The sequence below is a fragment of the Cucurbita moschata genome, unplaced genomic scaffold (genome assembly GCF_002738365.1).
Source record: "Cucurbita moschata cultivar Rifu unplaced genomic scaffold, Cmos_1.0 Cmo_Scf00086, whole genome shotgun sequence".
Classification (NCBI taxonomy): Eukaryota; Viridiplantae; Streptophyta; class Magnoliopsida; order Cucurbitales; family Cucurbitaceae; genus Cucurbita; species Cucurbita moschata.
Genome location: NW_019268602.1, coordinates 583,287 through 603,730, shown reverse-complemented (window position 1 = coordinate 603,730; position 20,444 = coordinate 583,287). Strand labels below are relative to the sequence as shown.

At 36.4% G+C, this 20,444-nt stretch overlaps 5 protein-coding genes across 10 annotated transcripts; 4 read left to right on the top strand and 1 right to left on the bottom strand.

Annotated features, from left to right (window-relative positions):
- Positions 1 to 760: 760 nt before the first annotated feature.
- On the bottom strand, positions 761 to 3,056 carry LOC111439190. 4 transcript variants are annotated; one of them, XM_023076960.1, is made up of 6 exons: positions 2,959 to 3,056; positions 2,119 to 2,194; positions 1,906 to 2,043; positions 1,507 to 1,580; positions 1,278 to 1,415; positions 761 to 1,012 (listed from the first exon to the last, which is right to left on the bottom strand). In XM_023076960.1, the coding sequence occupies exons 2-5, from the start codon at positions 2,164 to 2,166 to the stop codon at positions 1,280 to 1,282; spliced, it is 396 nt and encodes a 131-aa protein (XP_022932728.1). In that variant the 5' UTR covers positions 2,167 to 2,194; positions 2,959 to 3,056; the 3' UTR covers positions 761 to 1,012; positions 1,278 to 1,279. The 4 variants fall into 4 exon arrangements, with proteins under 4 accessions (XP_022932728.1, XP_022932729.1, XP_022932727.1 ...); XM_023076961.1 differs by having other exon boundaries at positions 761 to 869; XM_023076959.1 differs by having other exon boundaries at positions 761 to 1,415.
- Positions 3,057 to 3,179: 123 nt separating this feature from the next.
- LOC111439113 (DNA-directed RNA polymerase III subunit RPC10-like) lies at positions 3,180 to 6,481 on the top strand. 2 transcript variants are annotated; one of them, XM_023076835.1, is made up of 4 exons: positions 3,180 to 3,259; positions 3,565 to 3,688; positions 3,791 to 3,881; positions 6,116 to 6,481. In XM_023076835.1, the coding sequence occupies exons 2-4, from the start codon at positions 3,575 to 3,577 to the stop codon at positions 6,244 to 6,246; spliced, it is 336 nt and encodes a 111-aa protein (XP_022932603.1). In that variant the 5' UTR covers positions 3,180 to 3,259; positions 3,565 to 3,574; the 3' UTR covers positions 6,247 to 6,481. The 2 variants fall into 2 exon arrangements, with proteins under 2 accessions (XP_022932603.1, XP_022932604.1); XM_023076836.1 differs by having other exon boundaries at positions 3,183 to 3,255.
- Positions 6,482 to 7,119: 638 nt separating this feature from the next.
- Positions 7,120 to 11,640, top strand: LOC111439194 (cathepsin B-like protease 2). The gene is made up of 11 exons (XM_023076965.1): positions 7,120 to 7,340; positions 8,136 to 8,189; positions 8,758 to 8,838; positions 8,982 to 9,138; positions 9,251 to 9,255; positions 9,339 to 9,413; positions 9,515 to 9,640; positions 9,787 to 10,005; positions 10,777 to 10,890; positions 10,993 to 11,028; positions 11,337 to 11,640. Exons 1-11 carry the CDS (start codon positions 7,266 to 7,268, stop codon positions 11,442 to 11,444), a joined length of 1,050 nt encoding a protein of 349 aa, XP_022932733.1. The 5' UTR covers positions 7,120 to 7,265; the 3' UTR covers positions 11,445 to 11,640.
- A 1,126-nt stretch (positions 11,641 to 12,766) lies between these two features.
- On the top strand, positions 12,767 to 15,507 carry LOC111439173 (thioredoxin-like 1-1, chloroplastic). The gene is made up of 4 exons (XM_023076939.1): positions 12,767 to 13,339; positions 13,677 to 13,853; positions 13,945 to 14,109; positions 14,955 to 15,507. Exons 1-4 carry the CDS (start codon positions 13,076 to 13,078, stop codon positions 15,246 to 15,248), a joined length of 900 nt encoding a protein of 299 aa, XP_022932707.1. The 5' UTR covers positions 12,767 to 13,075; the 3' UTR covers positions 15,249 to 15,507.
- A 2,725-nt stretch (positions 15,508 to 18,232) lies between these two features.
- On the top strand, positions 18,233 to 20,414 carry LOC111439172 (myb-related protein 2-like). 2 transcript variants are annotated; one of them, XM_023076937.1, is made up of 6 exons: positions 18,233 to 18,694; positions 18,785 to 18,861; positions 19,194 to 19,260; positions 19,327 to 19,453; positions 19,544 to 19,613; positions 19,749 to 20,414. In XM_023076937.1, exons 1-6 carry the CDS (start codon positions 18,469 to 18,471, stop codon positions 20,331 to 20,333), a joined length of 1,152 nt encoding a protein of 383 aa, XP_022932705.1. In that variant the 5' UTR covers positions 18,233 to 18,468; the 3' UTR covers positions 20,334 to 20,414. The 2 variants fall into 2 exon arrangements, with proteins under 2 accessions (XP_022932705.1, XP_022932706.1); XM_023076938.1 differs by having other exon boundaries at positions 18,235 to 18,694; positions 19,345 to 19,453.
- Positions 20,415 to 20,444: the final 30 nt, after the last annotated feature.

The following is a 20,444-nucleotide window of genomic DNA, read 5'->3' as shown; positions in this document are numbered from 1 at the left end:
TGATAAAATTAAAAATTTACATATACATCTTATCAACAAATTTGGATGTGAAATTGAGCTACAATGATCGTAATTTCATTGTACTAAGGAAATGATGGAAGGTTTTCACTTCATAGACTAAAATGCTACCAAATTGTTATATACTAAAGTTGAATCACTACCTTAATGTATTTTTTTTAACATTTCTTAACATATTTTATATTCTTGAATTTTGGTGGTGGTATCAATTAAATTTCAAAATTGACAATTTTACTATTTTAATTGCATGTTACCTCCATAACTTTTATATCAAATATCATACAAAAGTGGTAACTTGATCTCTTTCAACAAGTACTAAGCTTAACAAATAAAATCAAAATCAAAATAACTTTATTTTAATTATTTTTATCTTTAAAAATTCATAAAAAGTAGTAAAAAAATCGATATTTTTTAGTTTTAACATTTGAAAATCGGTGATTCATAATTGTAATATCTTAGTCAATGATACATATCAATAAAGTTCTACTCACTTTTCTCCCGACTATATGTAATAGTTCTATATATATTAGGTTGACTCCAGACATTTTACAGCATATATACTACAATTAGGGTATATAATAGGTATAATAATTTATTTAGGAGTAAAAAATACATATACTATAAATAACATATAAAAATATTAGGATTCTTGTTTGCTTGATTTGTAAATATCAAGTATGTTCCATGCATACAATCTCTTATACAAGGTATTTAGATTTAGGGTTAAAATATCAAGATTATGTATCACAAACTCACTTCGATTGTCAATTTTATATTATACATGTATCCCGAAAGTTAAATTTTCAAATCTCTATTCAACCTCTATCCTTACTCTTGGATCATGACATTCTCTATTAACAACAACCAAAAAAAAAAAAAAGAGAGACATCTTAAATTTGGATCCCCACCTCCCACCTCAGTACTAAGGATGTAATATTCTTTAGAACAGTTTGTCAGGGTTACAATTTTTAACTACATGATTTTCCATCTTCGCCTAAAACACAAAACCAATCAAATACACAACTCAGTATCTCAATTGTTTCACAGTTTTGATATATGCATGATTTTGATCGAAGTTTAAAGATAAAAATGAGCATGCATTGGTTATTCGTTAAAACTAAATATAGAACTTTTCTACTAGGTTTCATGGAACTAAGTTGCTTCCTTGATGTAGACACCTCTTCTAGCCTAGCTTTTCAATCATGGTTCGAATCAATTTTCCAAAGCTGGAAAAAAAAAATAGCCCTGTTTGAAATTACCTTCAAAACTGGATGTGACCATTCTGAAGTAAATTTCGAGCATTGCATAAAATAGTACTGGCTTCCTCATTTGATGAATCAAGCAACCGCAGCTCTTTGATCTCGTGTTGCCATCTTTCAACATTATTCTTGTGAATGCTGGAAAGAATGAAAGAAAGAACAGTAATTAAGTTAATAAAGTAGTTCTCAACAAAAATGTTTGAAGGTATATATTCTAGTTTCAACTCACGCTATGATTTGCTCTTCAAATTCATTACTAAGATCTTTGAAAGCAGTCTTTCCCGACTCCAGGAGTTCAGACACCTTCATTAAGAAAAAATTAATGTGGATCAGTAGAAAATATTTGCAGCCAAACAAAAACTTGAAAACAATACATACTATTGCAATATAACCCAAGTTCTAGCTACTTCCCTTCACATATTTCCATGTTCATATAATATCCTATACTTTAGGACATTAGCCCATGTGACTCTACTTTTGATTTCACCCAAAAAAAAATCTGATATAATGTCTCTCATTTATATACTCATGATCTTTTTTATATCTAGTCAATGTGGGATTTTGGTCGCACTCCTAACACTGAGCTCATATTTCCAGCTCAATAGGATTGGTCATAGCCACCACCTACCAGTTGTGTGAAGCTTTCGATCTTTTCTAGTAGGCGAGCTATATTGGATTCCATCTCCTCGGATCCCCTAATGTCCGTCTCACACTGCTCATTTTCTGAAATGTTGGACATGCTTGTATCCTTTCCCTGCTCTTCCATCTGAGGAAATGTAATTTCTCATTTCCATTGGCAATGGCATGATAAATAACGACATAGAAAAAAGAGTAAACATACAGCTAGTTTCATGCGTTTGCCAGTGAAGTCGATACCATTGCTTTCCATTCCAAGTATGCAATTGTTTATCAATCAACTGTAGCAAGGTGAGAAGTTATTTATACAAAAATATTCGTATAATGAGAAGAACCTAAAAGACTTCATTGTAAGGATTTGTCGTTGCCATGTGCTTCACAGAGAGGGATACTCATACGACAAGAGGTAGACTGATTGAACGCGTAGCAAACAGAATTTGGAGATAAGATTAACAGATTTTGGACCCGGACGGGCAGTAGTAAGCGTCTAATAGTTAACACTCTGAAATAGATGCACAAAAAGGCTCAAATTAGAACAAAAGTTCCAGTGTTCGTCCCCTAACGTCATGCTGCACACATCCAGACCTTGAAATTCTTCTTGATAGCATAGCAGCTAGGAGGCGCAAGACATTCAACAGTCGCAAAAAATAAATAAATTTAAAAAAAAAAACAGTGTTGACTACAAAATTGGCACAAGTATACGATTATTCGGTTTTTTCGTCTTGCCTATTCAAATGAACTTCAAAAATGTACACCACGACACGTTAAACAAGGAATCATTCTGACTACCAATACCAATATTTGAAAAGGAAAAAAAAAAAAAAAGGCTAAAACTCTAGGTTTCCCAAGGAATCGATACTAAACTGTTTATCATCAGCCATATTTTTCAGTGAAGTTGATTCAAGCGTCAGTTTACTAAACTGCGATTATCGAATTTTAGGACAACTTGAAGAAATTGCATAATGAATGAAGAACAGCAAGATCAAATGAATAATGATATGGAGCATTCTAAAGATGGAAAAAATAGAGTTCGATAGTCTCTTACCAATTTTCTCCGCTGATTGCCTTCTCCACCTCCGTCGGTTTAATGATTTAGCGCGCCAGAATACGAGGGAATGGAGCCATTTTATACTCGATTTTTAAAATGGGTCAATTTTATATTGCCCAAATTATAAAAAAATAAATAAATGACGCCTAACTTTGTTATTTAATTAATTAATTTATTTATTTTCATTTTAAAAGTTGCAATATTATTTATTATTTTTATATTGCCCACCTCCCGATTCACTCCTCGGATTCAATTCACTCGCACGCCACAGCGTACGAAAGCGTCTCTCGTTCGGTAGGTCAGTATTGTTCATGTTCATATGCCGTTCTTCTTAATAATCCTTCCCATGGATCCTCTAAGACACTGGATTTGGATTAATCTTCTCTTGATATTACATTAATTTGATCAAACAAATCACCCAACACTCCCTCGTCAATGGGGAACTCCTTCACGTCTAAAAAGCGATCTATGAACGTATTGCATTGTTTTGCAAGGCGTCTTCATTTGATTTCTTATTCAAATTCCATGATATCTGTTGAGTTAGTGGATTATGTGTTTGATATGCGTCAGATTATTGATTGATAGAGGATGGGTTTGTGATAGGACTTAGCTAATGGAGTTTTGCCCAACTTGTGGGAACATGCTGCAATTTGAGTTACCCAATATGGGTAAATCTTCTAGATTCTTTTGCCCGACTTGTCCATACGTGTCTTACTTGGAGAATAGGGTATGTGACCAGGCCTCAAGTTGTTTATAACTTCCCTCTTTTTGCCTCTTAATTTCTTATGTGGTGATGCAAGGAGTGTATTCTCTTGATTCTACGATTCAGGTAAAGATAAAAAGAAAGCAGCATTTGGTGAAAAAGGAATTAGAACCCATAATCTCTGATGACGATATGAAAAATGCAGCTCAAACCGAAGGTACACATCTTTTCATCATAGCTCTGGATATTTTTTTCTCAGTGCTCAGTTTTTTTTTTTTTTTTTTCAATTAATTTATACGTGATGGATTTAGGCAATACATTTAATCATATAGATGAAGCATTGATTGACATTTACAATTGTACTAGTGTTTTTATATTGTATTATATGGTAATGGTAGGCCAAATTAGTGTGCAGTTATTCACTTCCAATAAATGTAATTTACAAAGGATCCTAGCCACCATATGGAAACAAGTAGATAAATGGAATCCCAATGACTGAAGTTGTAAGAGTTCTAGAGTGATTATAAAAATGACAAGGTCCTAAGTTTCTTACCTAGGAACGAAATCTTTTAAGACTCTTTGGCAAATTTTTCTTATCTTTAAGCCTAACAGATGTTAAAAAATGAAGTCCTTTAAGCCATTTTAGGCACAATGAACTTCTAAACAAAGAAAATTATGGAGTGTCAATTCTTCTTTCTCTCTACAAAGGACACACCAACTGAGCTAGAGCAACAATGAAAGCTTTGTCTTTCAGATAACATGGTTAGATTGACAGACGACATGAGGACTGTGCACATTTGGGGAACCTTGGACTTCTAAATTATCTTACACAACTTCATTGGGATAATGTCCTGTTTAGGGACAATTGATTAGTAATGATAGTTGGCACGCAAAAGCCCTGTAGTAGTGAGGCTTCTTATTTTAGAATTGTAGTTGAGGGAATCATAGATGATATGTAAAGGGCTATCACTCCTCAATTTAGCTGTACAAAAGCTTTCTTCTAAACCTCAAATTAAAAGGATATCCTTATCCACACGTCTTTGGTTGAAATGGCCTTAGGTAAGGGGTTTGTTGGAAGAGTGGTTATAAATTGGACGGGTTGGGGGGAGGAATCGTTGGAAAATAGTTTTGTGGGAGAGATACCTTTTCCATAAGAATATTACACAATACTTTCAGCCCTATCTTCATATTTTCGAATTTCAAACTCCATCTTGAATCTTTTTAAGACCTGACAGAAGCACACCTTCATCCAGCTGAAAAGTAGCACTTTGTTTGACAAGGGGGCTAACTTTTCAGCGGACTTCCATGGGCCTTTACCCATAGAGCATTAGAGGAACCCAAAATGAACTGACCAGAATAATCCCTCCCATTGTCCCATTTTTTACTTGTAATAGTTTGTGCTAAAGAAATTTGGGTCTCTAGCCCCAAAAAGATTCAATCCCTCCTGTCTAATATTACCAACATTTAACCGTCTATTTGGTAGGCATAGGAGACCATGTTTCATGTAACCATATGTCTACCACATTTGGCAATCAAATTCTCCTAGAGGAAGTTTTAGACGTAGATCTCAATTGTCGCAGCAACTTCATACCGTAAACGCTGAAAGATAATGCCGGAGAAAATCAATGAAGGCCAGTTGAGCCAACCCAAGACCCCTCCCTTGGGGGTTTCATTCCACTTCATCAACTCAGAAAGATTCATTCTTGCCTTGATAAATTTATTGAAACTCGAAAAAGTAAATTAAAAAGCTTCTGAATATTTAGGAGGTTGGTGATTTTAAAGATTCTAGACAATATTATCTGCGACGTTCAATGAGTGGGATGAAACATGAATCTTAACTTCCTTAAGAACCAAAGCTTCAATAATTTCCATCTTCATACCCAAGGAGGGAAATCTGTTCAAACACCCCACCACCAAGATACCACAGTGGGGAGATCAAGTCGTCTTCTCTAAGAACTGTGAAGGTAAGATTTTCTTGATAGAATCAAGTCAAGGAAATTTCAGTCCACTTTATTGTAAGCATTCTCCTGATCAAGCTTAAAGATGAGTCCTTTGTTTCCTTCTTTCCTGTAACTCGGCCATTTCATTTGCAAGTGAAACAGGATCATCCATTCATGTCTTGTATTCTCGAATGGATGACTTACATCTTAAATCTTTTAACAGATGGTAAGCAAAGTAGGTTTTAGTCTTTAGTAAAACTTGTTAGCATTACATGGTGCTTCCTCTGAATCTTACGTTTGACCCTGTGGTGAGAAGATGCACCAATCAAGTCTTTAAAACTAGAAATCAACATAGCTTTTAGTCTTTCACTGCTTGACCCCAGTGAGTTATGCTCATCACGGAGATGGGGGCAGGAAGTCTTTGTAGGGTTTTCGAATATCGTTTATATCTCTGTGTTTTTCTTCTAAATTTGTTTTTGTTTTTGTTTTTGTTTTCTGCCCATTGCTGTAGCAACATGTCCAAATTGTGGGTTTGGCAAGGCTGCATTCATACAAATACAACTGAGATCAGCTGATGAACCTGCTTCAACATTTTACAAGTGCATGAACGAAGACTGCAGACAGAATTGGCGTGAGGATTAAGTGCCCACGAACAAAAGTATACGTTTGTGAGATCACAAGTTTTTCATTACTGATTTTCTAACCAAATTAGAAGTAATTTCAATGAATAAAATATTATTTACATGAACGGCCTTGTTGAATAGGATCTATTCTATAGGTTCTACCTTTATGTCCTCGAGTTCTAAATAATTTGTTACATGAATTACATTTAGAATGTCGTTGGCTTGATGAATGATAGAAATTTTGTTCTCCGTTTGTTAGTTTTTATTTTTATTTTTTACTTTTAAATTTAAAGTTTGAAATGGCACGTAAAAACAAAGTTTATTATTACTATTTTGTTGATTTATTGCCTTTTCAAACCTATTTTAATGTACTATATTTAAAAAATGATTCCATTAATTATAATTATATTTATATTTCTCACTGCAAAATTAGAGACTTTTTTGGTAATTACTATGATAAATCCATCTATCAAGCAATTCTTAACAGGGTTTCAAAATTAATCCCACTTTTTATTTATTAGAATTTTTTATCACTTAAAACCACTCAATAAGCTATTCTAAACACACAAAAAATAAATAAATAGAAAAAGATAAAGAGTGATTAAAGTTATAATCTAACCAAATATTTTAATATGACTATAGAAAAAGAACAAATTCTTTTATAAAGATTTTGAAATAAATATATAATAGTTGGGCTTATTTGGCATAAAATTTGTTTTTAAAAAATACAGATAAGGTTGGCTAAGTTGTATTTAAACCTAAAATTAAAAAGTCCCATAAAAATATATTATTTTATGTTTATCTCGAAGTGCGGAATGAAGATAATTGTGAAGACCGAGAGAGGGATTGGTGGCAGATGGCAGCAGGAACATGGATGACGTTAGCTCAGGCGTTAAACCAAACGGAAACTTCGGATTGGTCTTTCTCCCCAAATATTAGCTTGGAACTCATCCCTTCCTCCTCCTCAGTCCCCCCTTCTTCTTCATCGCCTCTGTTTCTCCTTCACCTTCTGATTCTGCCTTCCAAAATAGCAAGGACATGGCATCATCTTACTTCCATTCCTCCCTTTCCTTGCTATTTTTGGTCGCCTTCTGCTTCCTCCATCATCATCAGGTCCTTTTACACCTTTTCCTTTTACTTTGTATATCTATATATTTTTGGATTTATCATCCCAGCTTTGGTCTGTAGCTCTTGAACCTGGCTGATACTTTGACCACTTTCCTGTCTTCTCTTGGTTTCCAATTATACGTAAATTAGTTTGACGATCTGCAGCTTGTTGGTGATCGTATTCTAGTGTACCCATAATCTAGTTTAAATCGCGAAAGAAGTTGTAAATTTATTGATAAATTCTAGAAATAGATTTGGATAACAGTAATTATGTTGTGCGGTTTACATCATAAATCGCAATTATAATTTTAATTGAGAAGGGTCTTTTAATGCTTAACCATTACTTGTCTTCAACTTTGTATATATATTTTTTGTGGGATTCCACCTTTCAACAACCCTCAACCAAAAACCTATGGATCCAAGAGGACCCATGCTAATAGTGGATTTCAGTTGATTAATCCTTTTCTGTGAAAATAAATCTATCATACACGAATATTTATGCAATTTCCTTCTAACGGAGAATGAACAACACTTGATCTGCCAATACATATGGGAGCGTTTACTAAAGAATTTCACAACCTTGCAATTTCATGAAGAACTGTGCTACATATGTTTTTTCCCATAATCTCCAAAAATTATTGGATTTGGGCAGTATGTAATAATTTCCGTAAAATGTTGATTTTTAGCCATTTCAGCTCATTTCATGAAAAGATACTGTGTAAGTGTTCATTCTTATTAAGAAATCCTATCCGATCCCTTTTCAGTTGTTATTCAATATATTGAATGCTCTGTTGATAGCAGGTCTATGCGGAGGAACAAGTTCTAAAGTTCAAACTCAACGCTGATATTCTTCAGGTACTACTGTTATGGTCAAGGATAGTTCCCATCCCCTCTACTGCTTAACCCAATTCATTGACAATGACTTTTGATCGGTTTGATTGAGCAGAAAAGATGCATAACCATTTAAATAGTAATTTCACTTTTGGGTCCCTTTGGATTTTTAGTTTCTTAGTGTTAAATCGATTAACCCGAACACTGCACCTCGATACACTTGTGTTTCTTGACAAGTTTTCTAACTAGTGAACATCTGAGTACATATTTGTTTGAACTTATCGTTTCATAAAACTTTACTGGTTAATGATATTTCTATTGTACTACCTCATCTGAAGGTGAATATTAATCTTAATTTTCATATTGATGTCTTATACTAATAAAGTAAAAATCATAATCAGCCACTTTATTTTTGTAACTGGATCTATTTAATTTGTTTAGGTTGAGTTATCAAGAACCTTTTTAATTAATGCGAAGCATCTCTAACCTGAACTGTAACCCATATGAATACTTCTTTTTTTTTTTTTCATTTTTTCAAATTTTTATATTTGTAAAAAAGAACTCCTCTAATAGTTTATATGATGTCTTGCAGGAGTCTATCGTTCGGCACGTAAACGAACACCCACACGCTGGCTGGAAAGCTGCCATGAACCCAAGTTTTTCGAACTATTCTGTAAGTTTCTACTTGCTTAATATTATTCTACTATTGATGGATGGAATTTGATTTTTTTTTTCTGAACGTCCAAAGCTTTTTCTACTTTTAATTCTTGTAAGAACTCTTTTATTGATGTTTTCACGCCATTGTTTCTTGTGCAGGTTAGCCAATTCAAGCACATTCTTGGTGTCAAACAAACTCCGGAGAAGGATTTAAAGAGCACCCCTGTTTTATCCCATCCCAAGTCTTTAAAGTTGCCAAAAAGTTTTGATGCTAGAGAAGCTTGGCCTCAGTGTATCACCATTGGAACCATTCTAGGTCAATTACTCATCTCAATTTACTGATATAAGATACAGATTATTTTTAAACAAAAACATGCTGATGCTTTTCCTTCCGTGAATGTCAAATGCTGGAAAATATCCTCATAAAGATCAGGTAATTATTTCCCATTAATTTCAATAATCTTCCTTTTCTGTATTATGATTTATGAAAATTCTCAGCCTGCCTTTACGTTTTAGGGGCACTGTGGTTCTTGCTGGGCATTTGCTGCTGTTGAGTCACTTTCAGATCGCTTTTGCATTCATTATAACATGGTTTGCCGACTACCCTTATATTCTTGTTCACTAGTATTAATGTTCAATTAACCAAATTTCTTTCCCTATTTATTGGTAATTAAATATAATATTTGTTTCAGAATATTTCTCTGTCTGTTAACGATCTTTTGGCCTGCTGTGGCTTCATGTGTGGTGACGGCTGTGATGGGGGATACCCAATTTCTGCATGGCGATACTTTGTTCGTCACGGAGTTGTTACCGAAGAGGTAATGTAGCTAATTAGAGAATGACGCTCCATGTTAATTTAAGGTTCTTCATGTGGGATTTTATTGTTACTGCTTAACATATGGCTCTTAAATTCTGTCCTTTTGCTGTTGATGAACGCTTTAAATAACTATCTGAAACCTTGCAGTGTGATCCATATTTTGACACCGATGGTTGTTCCCACCCTGGTTGTGAACCAGCATATAGTACTCCTAAATGTGTCAGGCATTGTGTAGATAAAAACCAGATTTGGAGAAAATCAAAGCACTATGGTGTTAATGCTTACAGGATTAAAAAGGATCCCTATGATATCATGGCCGAAGTTTATAAGAATGGACCAGTTGAGGTTGACTTCACGGTGTATGAGGTAAGCGAAATATCCTGCTTTGCGCTCGGTTAAATGTGCTCAAACATTAGGATAAATTTCTTGTAGTTTATATCTTTTCTGCCGCCCTACTTAAAGCAAAAGTATACATATTAGCTAGAGGATCAAGCAGTCTGATAGCAATAACAATTTAAACTATCATTAGAGGGCCATAATTTATTAGACGTCCAAATAACATGTTACTTATGCTAGAATTAAGAATAGTCAATGTACTCTTTACTTTTATATGCATGGCCTTTTTTTAATACTAAATTATTTTTACAAATATAGGAAGTGTTTTCAAGTTGAGTATTCAAAATCATTGCTCTTGTCATTGCAACATTTTGCGTGCCATTACTTATACGTTACATTTTTTTAAGTATCGTACTAGAACTGTATGATCTAAGAAATTTACTTAACAAACGCCTAATCTTTTCTATACCAGGACTGTATGTTACTCTCGTATAAAGAATCAAAGTTGAAAAACAAAATTGTGACAATTCATGGAACCATCCTCCCAAAAGCTTACGACTGATTTTTTCAAAGAATGAAGATCACTGTATTACAGAACAACTAATTTTTAGTAATTGCTTTACTATGGACACCCTCAAAATTGGAAAGTTAGTTCTAGGCGTCCAGCTAAATAATCAGGAATTTTTAGTGTTTGTGTTCATTTCTTGAGAGTTACGTGAAAATAACCTTAACATGTTTCATTAGTAGAAATCTTCTTACCTTGCTTCTAGTTGTAAAAGTAATGTTTATACCGATTTACAGGATTTTGCTCATTACAAATCTGGGGTTTACAAACATATTATTGGTGATGAGTTGGGAGGGCATGCTGTGAAGCTTATTGGATGGGGAACATCAGATGATGGAGAGGATTATTGGGTCTGCTTATACCTTTCTCTATTCTTATCTTCTAAATGGCAAGGTTGTATCCGCCAATTTTGTTGATATATTATGTTAATCACCTTCATTTTGTTGTCGCAGCTTTTGGCAAATCAGTGGAACACAGGCTGGGGTGATGTAAGTTTTCATTACATTTTGTGTACCTTTAGATTTTGTTGCCCTATGGTTACATTTGGAAGTGCTTTCGACATAACTAAAAACACTTTTGCTAGAGTCAGACCATCTCTCACTCAAAATCATTATGTTTAGTTCATAGCAGTAATAAAAAAAATAACACTCAAGAGACTCCCCCTATGAGAAAGCATTTATTGGAACATAAAAACTAAAGATCAAAGATCCTTTTACACAATTTATGTAGTAAAGTACATGTATTGAATGTACTTTCTTCTGTCCTGACTGCAATGCATTTAAATTTAAACTTCTAGGATGGCTACTTCAAGATAAGAAGAGGAACAAACGAGTGTGGGATTGAGGAAGATGTTGTTGCTGGTTTGCCCTCGCCTAGGAACATCGCCAGGGAGGCTTCCATATGAGCCACATGCTGCTGTTTCTCACTCAAGTATTTGCTAAACCAAAGATATGTTTGATTTATGTGTCTTGCTCTCAAGTCAGAACTATTTATGCATATTAGGTTGGTTTATGATTTGCTGTGTTGTACCTTAAACAAATGGTAAGATGATGTCTGGAAAGGGATTATTGAGAAAATAAAGTGTTAATATTCTTGGGAAATGATGGCCTTTACATTACACTTGAGCAGATTGGATTAGGAAGGTTTCCGTTCTTTTAAAGTTGACGGTATTAGAACCCAATACTATATAGAGTAAAGTAAATTTGTATGCATCACTTCTATACAGAGATACACCGTCTCTACACACGTCACTTTTATGCCATCAAAATGAGAGGATGTTTTGAAATTCAACTTTCACAAGAATGATAAAAATTAATTTTTGTTACGTAACCGTTTTGAAAGTTGACTTTAATCCTTTTAAAGTCAATATAGATTTCAAAACATGGTTATTTCAAATCCAAACCACCTTTATTCCCCCAAAATAATTCATATAATTGGTGAGAGGAAAGAAAGAAAACAAAAGGACAGAGAATTCAATAATAGGCTAAGAATGGCCCTCTCACCATACATAGCCAAATGTACACTCAATGACCTGGCTTATTGCAACACACTACCTTAACGATTGTAAAAGAAATGTACACGTGTGTGGACTAAACAATCGGCTAACCCAATCATTGACCAACTTTAACTTCCTCAAATATCCGCCCTTCAAGCTCGTAATGGCAGACATGCCACCTCCTAAAGCTTTACCTAACCAGCCAAACTATCAAGTCTCTAGCTACTTCGCACATGGACTCCTAAACAAGCTCGACACCTTAAAGTAAATTGAGACCCACATCTAGCCAACTAATAACTGAAAAAAAAAAATTAAAATAACACTACTGAACACATGCACATTCAAACATAAATTGATACCTTTACTAAAATCACGTCTTAAATATAATTGACTAGTAGTGTTGCAATCTCTTGTGTATTTTTAACGTTAGAATGTTCATTTTCTAGAATCTTGAAATATCTCTCGGCGATTTTTTGCTTGGTTCTCCATGTGGTGTTTCTTGTAAATGAAAGCTGCTTTAGGATATATATTGAATGTGAGCATGAATGACAAAATTTATGACAATTTTAGAGGATATAACATGAATTTAAGTATAAAAATACTGGTTAATTTAAGCTTGATTGACTAAAGTATGATTTTTTTCAAAGAAAGTTTGAATTTTAGAGGCAAGGAATATATAGATATGGTCAATGGCTTCGTCTGCACTTTCACTTTTTGTGACCACAAAACCCGAAATCAATGCGACGTTGCGTGCGCCTCTTATCCACTCGCAATTCCCCACAATCCTCGTTGTTGTTCGCCCAACCGCTCCGCCTTTCATTCCCATTCCTTCCCCTACAAACGCCTCGCCTCCCTTCTCCCTCGTCTTCTTCAATTCATGACAACGCCCCCTTTTCGATCCCGATCATCTCGTTCTTCAACATCCTATACAATCATCTTATCCCCACTTCAATTTCCCACAATTTCCCACCAACCCCACTTCCCAATTCCTCTTACCCTCTTCAATCCAAGCGATTTCAAGAGATTTGTCCTCGATTTTAATGGCCGACGCTCTCAGCAAGATCAGTTTTTCCCCCTCTCGCCCTTCCTTTTCTCCTCACCATCTTCCTCCGCCGATTTATGGCCTTAAATCCGTCATTTCTTCTTCGAATCCCTCGACTTGGAAACGGCTTTCTCTGAAATTACCATCCGCTTCGCTGTCTTTTTCGAGCCGTGACTCCTATGGCGGAAGAATTGAGTTTAGAGAAGCTAAGGGCATCTCCAGGAATTCTACTTCTCCTACACGGTCTTCGACGATATCCCATGTTGGTACCTGTATTCTTCATATCCTTGTGTTTTTTTTCCCTTTCCTATGATATTAAGGTTTTTGTTTCGAACATTCAGCTTTTTCTGTCATTTTATTATATGTTTCCCCTCGTTGGATTTTCTTTATAAATTTATTTGTCTCATTAGGTTCTCTGTGTTTAATTGTATTGGATTCTGAATGGGGAACTTAGCTGTGTCTTGTTGTTTGTGATCTGGGTTACTATGAACAGAACTAGTTACTGTATCCCTATGTTTGCTTATCCTTGATTAGCACTTGATTATGTCCGTAATCTATTGTCCATTTTGTTTGTTAACTCTTGTGTTGGTGTTTAATAGAGTGGGTTTCGAACTCCAAAAGCTCAGAAATGGTGGGAAAAGGGGTTAGAAGCTAATATGAAAGAGGTGAGCAGTGCAGAGGAGCTTGTGGATTCTCTTTTAAATGCCGGGGACAAGCTTGTTATTGTGGATTTCTTCTCCCCTGGTTGTGGTGGCTGCAAAGCTCTTCACCCAAAGGTCTCCTTTATGCTTTATTGTGTAGAAAGAACAATGTGTATGTTCCAAGTTTTACAAGTCTTGAAAAGGCTCGTATATCTATCCTCTGCAGATATGCCAATTTGCTGAGATGAATCCAGAAATCCAATTTTTGCAAGTGAACTATGAAGAGCACAAATCTATGTGTTATAGTCTTGGTGTTCATGTGCTGCCCTTCTTTCGCTTCTACAGAGGTGCTCAGGGTCGTGTTTGCAGCTTTAGCTGTACTAATGCGACGGTAACAAATCTTTAAATACATTGGAACTGTTCTGCTTTTGTAATGTTATCCTATCATTATCATTCGTAATATTGATTGTGGCTGTACATTCTTTCATAGAAGCATGCTCTTCCTTTATTTCCATTTTAATTGTCATTTAACCAGAAGGAGATCCCACATCGGTCGGAGTGGGAAACGAAACATTATTTACAAGGGTGTGGAAACCTCTCCCTAGCAGACGCGTTTTAAAACTGTGAGGTTGACGGCGATATGTAATGGGCCAAAGCGGACAATATCTATTAGCGGTAGGTTTAGGTTGTTACAACAAATGGTATTAGAGCCAGACACTAGATGGTGCGCCAGCGAGAACGGTGGGTCCCGAAAGGGGGTGGATTGTGAGATCCCACATCGGTTGGAGAGAGGAACGAAACATTCTTTATAAAGGTGTGGAAACCTCTCCCTAGCATACGCAGTTTAAAACCGTGAGGCTAGCGGGCCAAAACGGACAATATCTGATGGGTTTAGGCTGTTATAATTTTAGTCGAAGTAGATCTGTTTGTGCTTTAAATATCAAATCTCCTATTGTGGTTTATTTGCCGAGAGATGTCCGTTTAACCGGCCCGGTAGAGAATCTCCGCTTTGGGGGAGGGAGGGAGAGATATTTCTCCCTATTGATTAAATGGGGCCGATGACAGGGATTATGTTTCCCATCCCTAATGAGAATTTTGCGGGGATGGAGATGGAAATAGTACAGACGGACGTCTCTTCTACATCTGCCTCATGAGCATCAAATGTGTGGTTTGTCTCTACTAGTTTACGTGTTATTGTAGATGGTAGAGTGATAAAGAATTGGTTTGGTATGACAGATAAAGAAATTCAAGGATGCATTAGCCAAGCACAACACGGAGCGATGCAGCCTCGGCCCGACCCGAGGGTTGGAGGAGAAAGAACTCATGGCACTTGCCGCTAACAGAGAACTCTGTTTCAACTACACCCCAAAGGCAGCAGAAGAGGTCCCCATCCCCATCACCATCCATGCCCGTGCCCATGCTGGAAGTGTAAAAATATCAGAATCAGAGCCATCGCGTCTTCCTCTACCCTCAACCATCCTCCTGAAGTCTGCTGCCCAAACCTCCAAGGGCAATGCCTATGTGGGATGAAGCATCCTATCCTATCCTTAATACCTGTGCTCTTCTTGCCTGTAAAGATAATAGATGCACCAAATTTGTAGGGTTTTCTTTTTTGGCTTGGATCCCTACCTCTGCTGTGTGATTAATATTTATACATATATAGTGTTACCCGTTGTCTCTACACGGTTGTATAGACCTTCTCTGCAAAGTTATGAATACAGAACTTGTGAAACATTGTAATTACTCAAATAATCAAGAAACTTATGAGTACCACTCATATGATTCAATGGTATCAACTTCTTTAACCACCATCATATAATGCAAATTGGAGTGGTATGCTTTTAAATTCATGCATGCATTCCAATCTTTGATTCAAGCCCATTTCCACAATCAAACCAACCAAAAATGTTACTCAATCTCATCCATTTTGTTTGGATTGGATGGGTCATAGGTTTATAAATGAAAAGAAAAATGTCTTTTTCAAGAATATGTTCGTTTTCTCTTTCGGTAGAAAGCAAAAGTTAAAGAGAAGTACTCGTACTAATTTAACTGTACAAGTTTTCGACAAACTAACGTATCAAATCACGAATGCGTAATATTAAATTGAATACCTTTATTAGTTGGATATCGTATAGTCGTGACACGTTAATTATCATCGTAATTATAACAAAATTTAGTTTCATTATTTTATAATATAGTCTTAAATATGTATAGAATCATAGGGAAATGTGTAGGAGGTTGAGTTTTGTGAGACATTATTAATAACATATGGTTGGAATTTTTGAAATAAATGTACATTCAAATTATGGTTACATTAGCATTTATTTTCCACAGAAATATATTCTGATGGGGATCGGTTTGGGTGCCAACTAATATATGAAAATGGTATGCGAATATATGCCTGAAAATGACATGTTGACTCGAAAATAAAACTATATAATATAATTATAATTTGGAGATAGGGTAAATTAATTGTTAATTAATGAATTAGTATAAATAAAAAGCAAAGGAAAAGAAAGGTGGGAAAGAACCCATTTTTTGTGGCATTAACGAGAGAAGAATATATAAGTTCTTGACTTGCAGAATCTGACCCTATAAAAACATATTTCTTATGATCATCTCTTGTTCTCATTCTCAACGAATATAATACCATTTTCACAACACTTTTCCACAACGAATACCATTCCGTGGTCATTTCTCGCTTTCTTTCTCGACGATGTTGCCCTCATCCATGCCCTATGCCTATGTTACGATACCCTCGTGTCGGTCATGCATGCATATTATCGAATAAGATATATATATATATATATATATAACAGGGATGTAATGATATGTATACGATGAAATGAATGGGTTAGAGTTTGATCTGGAATACAAGCGCGAACTATATCGTAAATGACTCGACCAAAATGAAAACGGTCATGATATGTATCAAACTGACGGTGGATTAGGGTTAGAGTTAGAGTTTATTTGGAACATAGGCTTGAAATCTATCTAGTGAAAGTATCAAACCAACAATGGGTTTGGGTTAGGGTTAGGGTTAGATAATTTGGAATATGGAAATTGATTTTGTTGTGGAGAAAGAAGTGAAAAGTTAAAGAAGGAAGTCATAAAAAGGGCACCAAATCCCTTAACCTTTGTTTGTGTATATATTCCCTATCCACATGCCACCACCACCTTACTGTTTAGGAATTCCCTGCTTTTCAACTCTAAAGCCAAAAATTCTTAGGTTCCTCTATATATACATACACACACATATATAATATATATATATATATGAACATAATTAATATATATCTTTCATAATTAGGCATTAGCTTAGTTGTGGGGATAGATGGGCATATTTAGCCAGAAACGTTGCGTTTAATTCCCGAGGGATCAGAATCTTATTCATTGCCATATTGGGTTATTATTTCATTATCAAAACTATTTTTCTTTTATTCATTTTTTTTTCTTCTTCTTTTTGGACTGAATAAGTACCAAACTTAGTGAAGCAGACAAAACAGAACCAATTCCTTTGTTCCTTTCTTTCTCTCATATGTATCTAATCTAACCTTACACTCCTAGGTTTGGGTCCTTTTGGCCTACCTTCTTCCGAATCTTCTTCTAAATTCTCCGACCATGCTCTACTTCTCATCGCCTCGTGTTCGACCCGCCCTCTACTTCGGTTCCTACTTACCCTAATTCATATCTTAACCTTTTGGTCCACCAGTGATTTGACATGGTATCATAGTAGAACTTGTTGTTCCGTCCTTATTCATTTCGTATGATATTCTACTTACCCTAAATTCTAATCTATCTTCTTCAGCTTCTTGTCTTAAAAGACAATATATAGGTATAAAAAGGGTTGGAGTACAATTTTGTCTTCCTAAATTTTTGGAACAACAACATCATAAATATAAAATTTTGTCTCCATTTCTTGTTCTATCCTTAGTAACAACTTTCCAGTTTTGATTAAGAGTTCCTGTTGCAGGGGTACTTTTCAATAGCGTCATAATTTAGACACGATCATGCCAAGATTTAAGGAGAATTTAACCCTCATTATAATTGTTTCGTCCGACTTTAGATGAGGATCGAAAACAACTCATGCAAAAACTAAGCCTTATTTAACCATATATGCGGCACATACATGCATGCATGCTCACTTGATTGCAATGGTAGCCAACTTGTTTATACTCTATGTTAAGTCTTTTAGCTCAACTCATTCCTACTTTAATCTAAGGTCCTTCAAATGTAACGTCGCATCTCATCTCATCACCTTGGGTTCGTGATACCATTCTAAGTCTTGAGACGTCATTGGTCTTCATTGCTCGTTTGAGCACGCTTATCAAGAATTGACCTCATAAGTCAATCATATTATAGGTAGGTGTGTTTAAACATGGGCATGGGAGAGAAGTGGAAAGAAAAGAATAGGATATTTAGAAGAGAATGTTGGGTTGAGTCGGGTCGGGTTGGATTGGAAGGAAGTGGGGGGTTTGAGCCTTGAGAGGCGAGAGGCGAAAGGGACAGTGGATTATTCGGCCTTAAAAGAAGAAAAAAGATTCGTTGGAATGAGATTCCAGTTCCAAATTCCAAATTCCCTCCATGGAACACGAATTTGGTTTTTGCTTTGTGAAATGGGATCGATTCTGGCACCAAATGAACGGAAGGCCTCCGCTGTTTGTGTGACCAAGTTTGTTTATAAGCCCTCCCTCCCTCCCTTCCCCCACCCATTTGATCTCACAAGCTTAGAATAATAATAGTAATAATAATGTACCACCATCATCAGCAGCAGCAGCAGCATCATCAGCATAATAGAGGGAAGAGCATCCATTCCTCTGACACCCATTTGTTTCTTCAACCTGGGAATGCAGCTGCTGGAGCTGGAGATTCATCAGGCCTTGTTCTTTCCACCGATGCCAAGCCCAGGCTTAAATGGACTCCTGACTTGCACGATCGCTTTGTTGAAGCTGTGAACCAGCTTGGAGGGGCTGACAGTGAGCACGCCCACTTCATTTCGTTTCATTTCATTTCTTAATTACTTCTCTCCCTTTCCACTCATTTCATTGCATCCTCTCTCTCTGCAGAGGCCACTCCTAAAACTGTCATGAAAATCATGGGCATTCCTGGCCTTACCTTGTACCACTTGAAAAGCCATCTCCAGGTACAATATATTATACTACTTTTTAATTATTTACTCCCACCCACTTATTCCCTCAATCCAACTATAAAAATTTTGGGTTTGATTCGGTTCAACCCACTTTTATTTTAACCCAACTCAACCCAGATAGTAGTGGATTAGGTTGTTCAAATAATCACATTCGTTGAACATCTGTGGTAATTCGTGAACGTAACCCAACCCAAATGGTGAATTCGGTTGGGTTAATCGGGTTTTTCATATCATCGTGGTATAATATTTGTAGTAATTTGTGGTTGAAAAGTGGTTATTTGAATTGAATGGGGATTTAAGATTGATGGGGGGTTTTTGGGATGCAGAAATACAGGCTGAGTAAGAATGTGCATGGACAAGCAAATGGTGGAGGAAATGGAAGCAACAAAACTGGTAAGGAACAAAATATGATTATATTATATTATATGTGGTTTTAATTTATGAACTGAGTTGAAGTAGATATGGGTTGGCGTGTAGGGACAGTGGCGGCTGTTTACGGCGATCAAAGACTGGCGGCGGAGGCAAATGGAACAGCCCGCACCAACAACATAGTGGTCGCCCCACAGCCCTCCTCCCACCCCAACAAGTACGCGCCCACTTTCGGAATACCCTTATTTTAACGTACACGAATGCATGCAGCTTAGTTCTTGTTATAATTATTTACTCCCTTCTCCAGAAGCCTTCAGATCAGTGAAACAATACAGATGCAGATTGAAGTCCAGAAAAGGCTGCACGAGCAGCTCGAGGTACTTAAATCAACATTCATTGTATTAAGAATGGTATCATATTGTCCACTTTAAGTATAAGTTCTAGTGGTTTTGCTTTGAGCTTTCCCCAAAAGGCCTCGTGCCAATTGAGATGTATTCCTTACTTAAACATAGGTACAACGGCACTTGCAGCTGCGAATAGAAGCACAAGGGAAGTATCTTCAAACAGTGCTGGAGAAAGCACAAGAGACACTAGGAAGGCAGGACTTGGGGTCAGTGGGTCTTGAAGCTGCAAAAGTGCAGCTCTCGGAGTTGGTCTCCAAGGTCTCCACTCAATGCCTAACCGCAGCGTTTCCAGAGCTCCAACAAACTCAGAGGCTATGTCCTCAACAAACGCAGCCCCCTGACTGCTCCATGGACAGTTGCCTGACCTCCGGCGAGGCCTCCAAGGACCAACGACGACAACAACAACTCCTTCTCCATAACTCCCAACACGCCCTCCGACCGAAAGCCATCGCCACCGACCATCATGGGCTGTCCATGAGCATTGGGCTGCTGCAGGGGGACAAGGGCGGGGAAGGGGATAATGGGTATTCGCCCTCGTTTGGGAGTAAGAAAAAGGAGGGTGAGGCGGCGTTTCGATATAGAATGGCAGCTTCGTTTTTGGACTTGAATGCTGGTGAGGATCAACAACTTGGTAATAATGATCATGCGGCTTCTGCTACTTGCAAGATGTTTGACCTCAATGGCTTTAGTTGATTCACTTGTTGTCCTTGTTAAATATACACATCTTTATATAATTGGGACTTACATTCCTGCACTTTAACAAATCTCGACGGTTCCGGTTTTTGTTCTACAAACACAATTCGA

Excerpts from the sequence above, each read along its gene's own strand:
- LOC111439190 (XM_023076959.1), bottom strand. The coding sequence starts at position 2,166 with ATGGAAAGCAATGGTATCGACTTCACTGGCAAACGCATGAAACTAGCT. Across the intron at positions 1,581-1,905 it reads TCGAAAGCTTCACACAACTG|GTGTCTGAACTCCTGGAGTC; the intron begins GTAGGTGGTGGC and ends TTCTTAATGAAG. Across the intron at positions 1,416-1,506 it reads TTTGAAGAGCAAATCATAGC|CATTCACAAGAATAATGTTG; the intron begins GTGAGTTGAAAC and ends CATTCTTTCCAG.
- LOC111439113 (XM_023076835.1), top strand. The coding sequence starts at position 3,575 with ATGGAGTTTTGCCCAACTTGTGGGAACATGCTGCAATTTGAGTTACCC. Across the intron at positions 3,689-3,790 it reads TGTCTTACTTGGAGAATAGG|GTAAAGATAAAAAGAAAGCA; the intron begins GTATGTGACCAG and ends TCTACGATTCAG. Across the intron at positions 3,882-6,115 it reads AAATGCAGCTCAAACCGAAG|CAACATGTCCAAATTGTGGG; the intron begins GTACACATCTTT and ends CCATTGCTGTAG.
- LOC111439194 (XM_023076965.1), top strand. The coding sequence starts at position 7,266 with ATGGCATCATCTTACTTCCATTCCTCCCTTTCCTTGCTATTTTTGGTC. Across the intron at positions 10,006-10,776 it reads TTGACTTCACGGTGTATGAG|GATTTTGCTCATTACAAATC; the intron begins GTAAGCGAAATA and ends ACCGATTTACAG. Across the intron at positions 11,029-11,336 it reads GGAACACAGGCTGGGGTGAT|GATGGCTACTTCAAGATAAG; the intron begins GTAAGTTTTCAT and ends TTAAACTTCTAG.
- LOC111439173 (XM_023076939.1), top strand. The coding sequence starts at position 13,076 with ATGGCCGACGCTCTCAGCAAGATCAGTTTTTCCCCCTCTCGCCCTTCC. Across the intron at positions 13,340-13,676 it reads GGTCTTCGACGATATCCCAT|AGTGGGTTTCGAACTCCAAA; the intron begins GTTGGTACCTGT and ends GGTGTTTAATAG. Across the intron at positions 13,854-13,944 it reads GCAAAGCTCTTCACCCAAAG|ATATGCCAATTTGCTGAGAT; the intron begins GTCTCCTTTATG and ends TATCCTCTGCAG.
- LOC111439172 (XM_023076937.1), top strand. The coding sequence starts at position 18,469 with ATGTACCACCATCATCAGCAGCAGCAGCAGCATCATCAGCATAATAGA. Across the intron at positions 18,695-18,784 it reads CCAGCTTGGAGGGGCTGACA|AGGCCACTCCTAAAACTGTC; the intron begins GTGAGCACGCCC and ends CTCTCTCTGCAG. Across the intron at positions 19,454-19,543 it reads CCCTCCTCCCACCCCAACAA|AAGCCTTCAGATCAGTGAAA; the intron begins GTACGCGCCCAC and ends TCCCTTCTCCAG.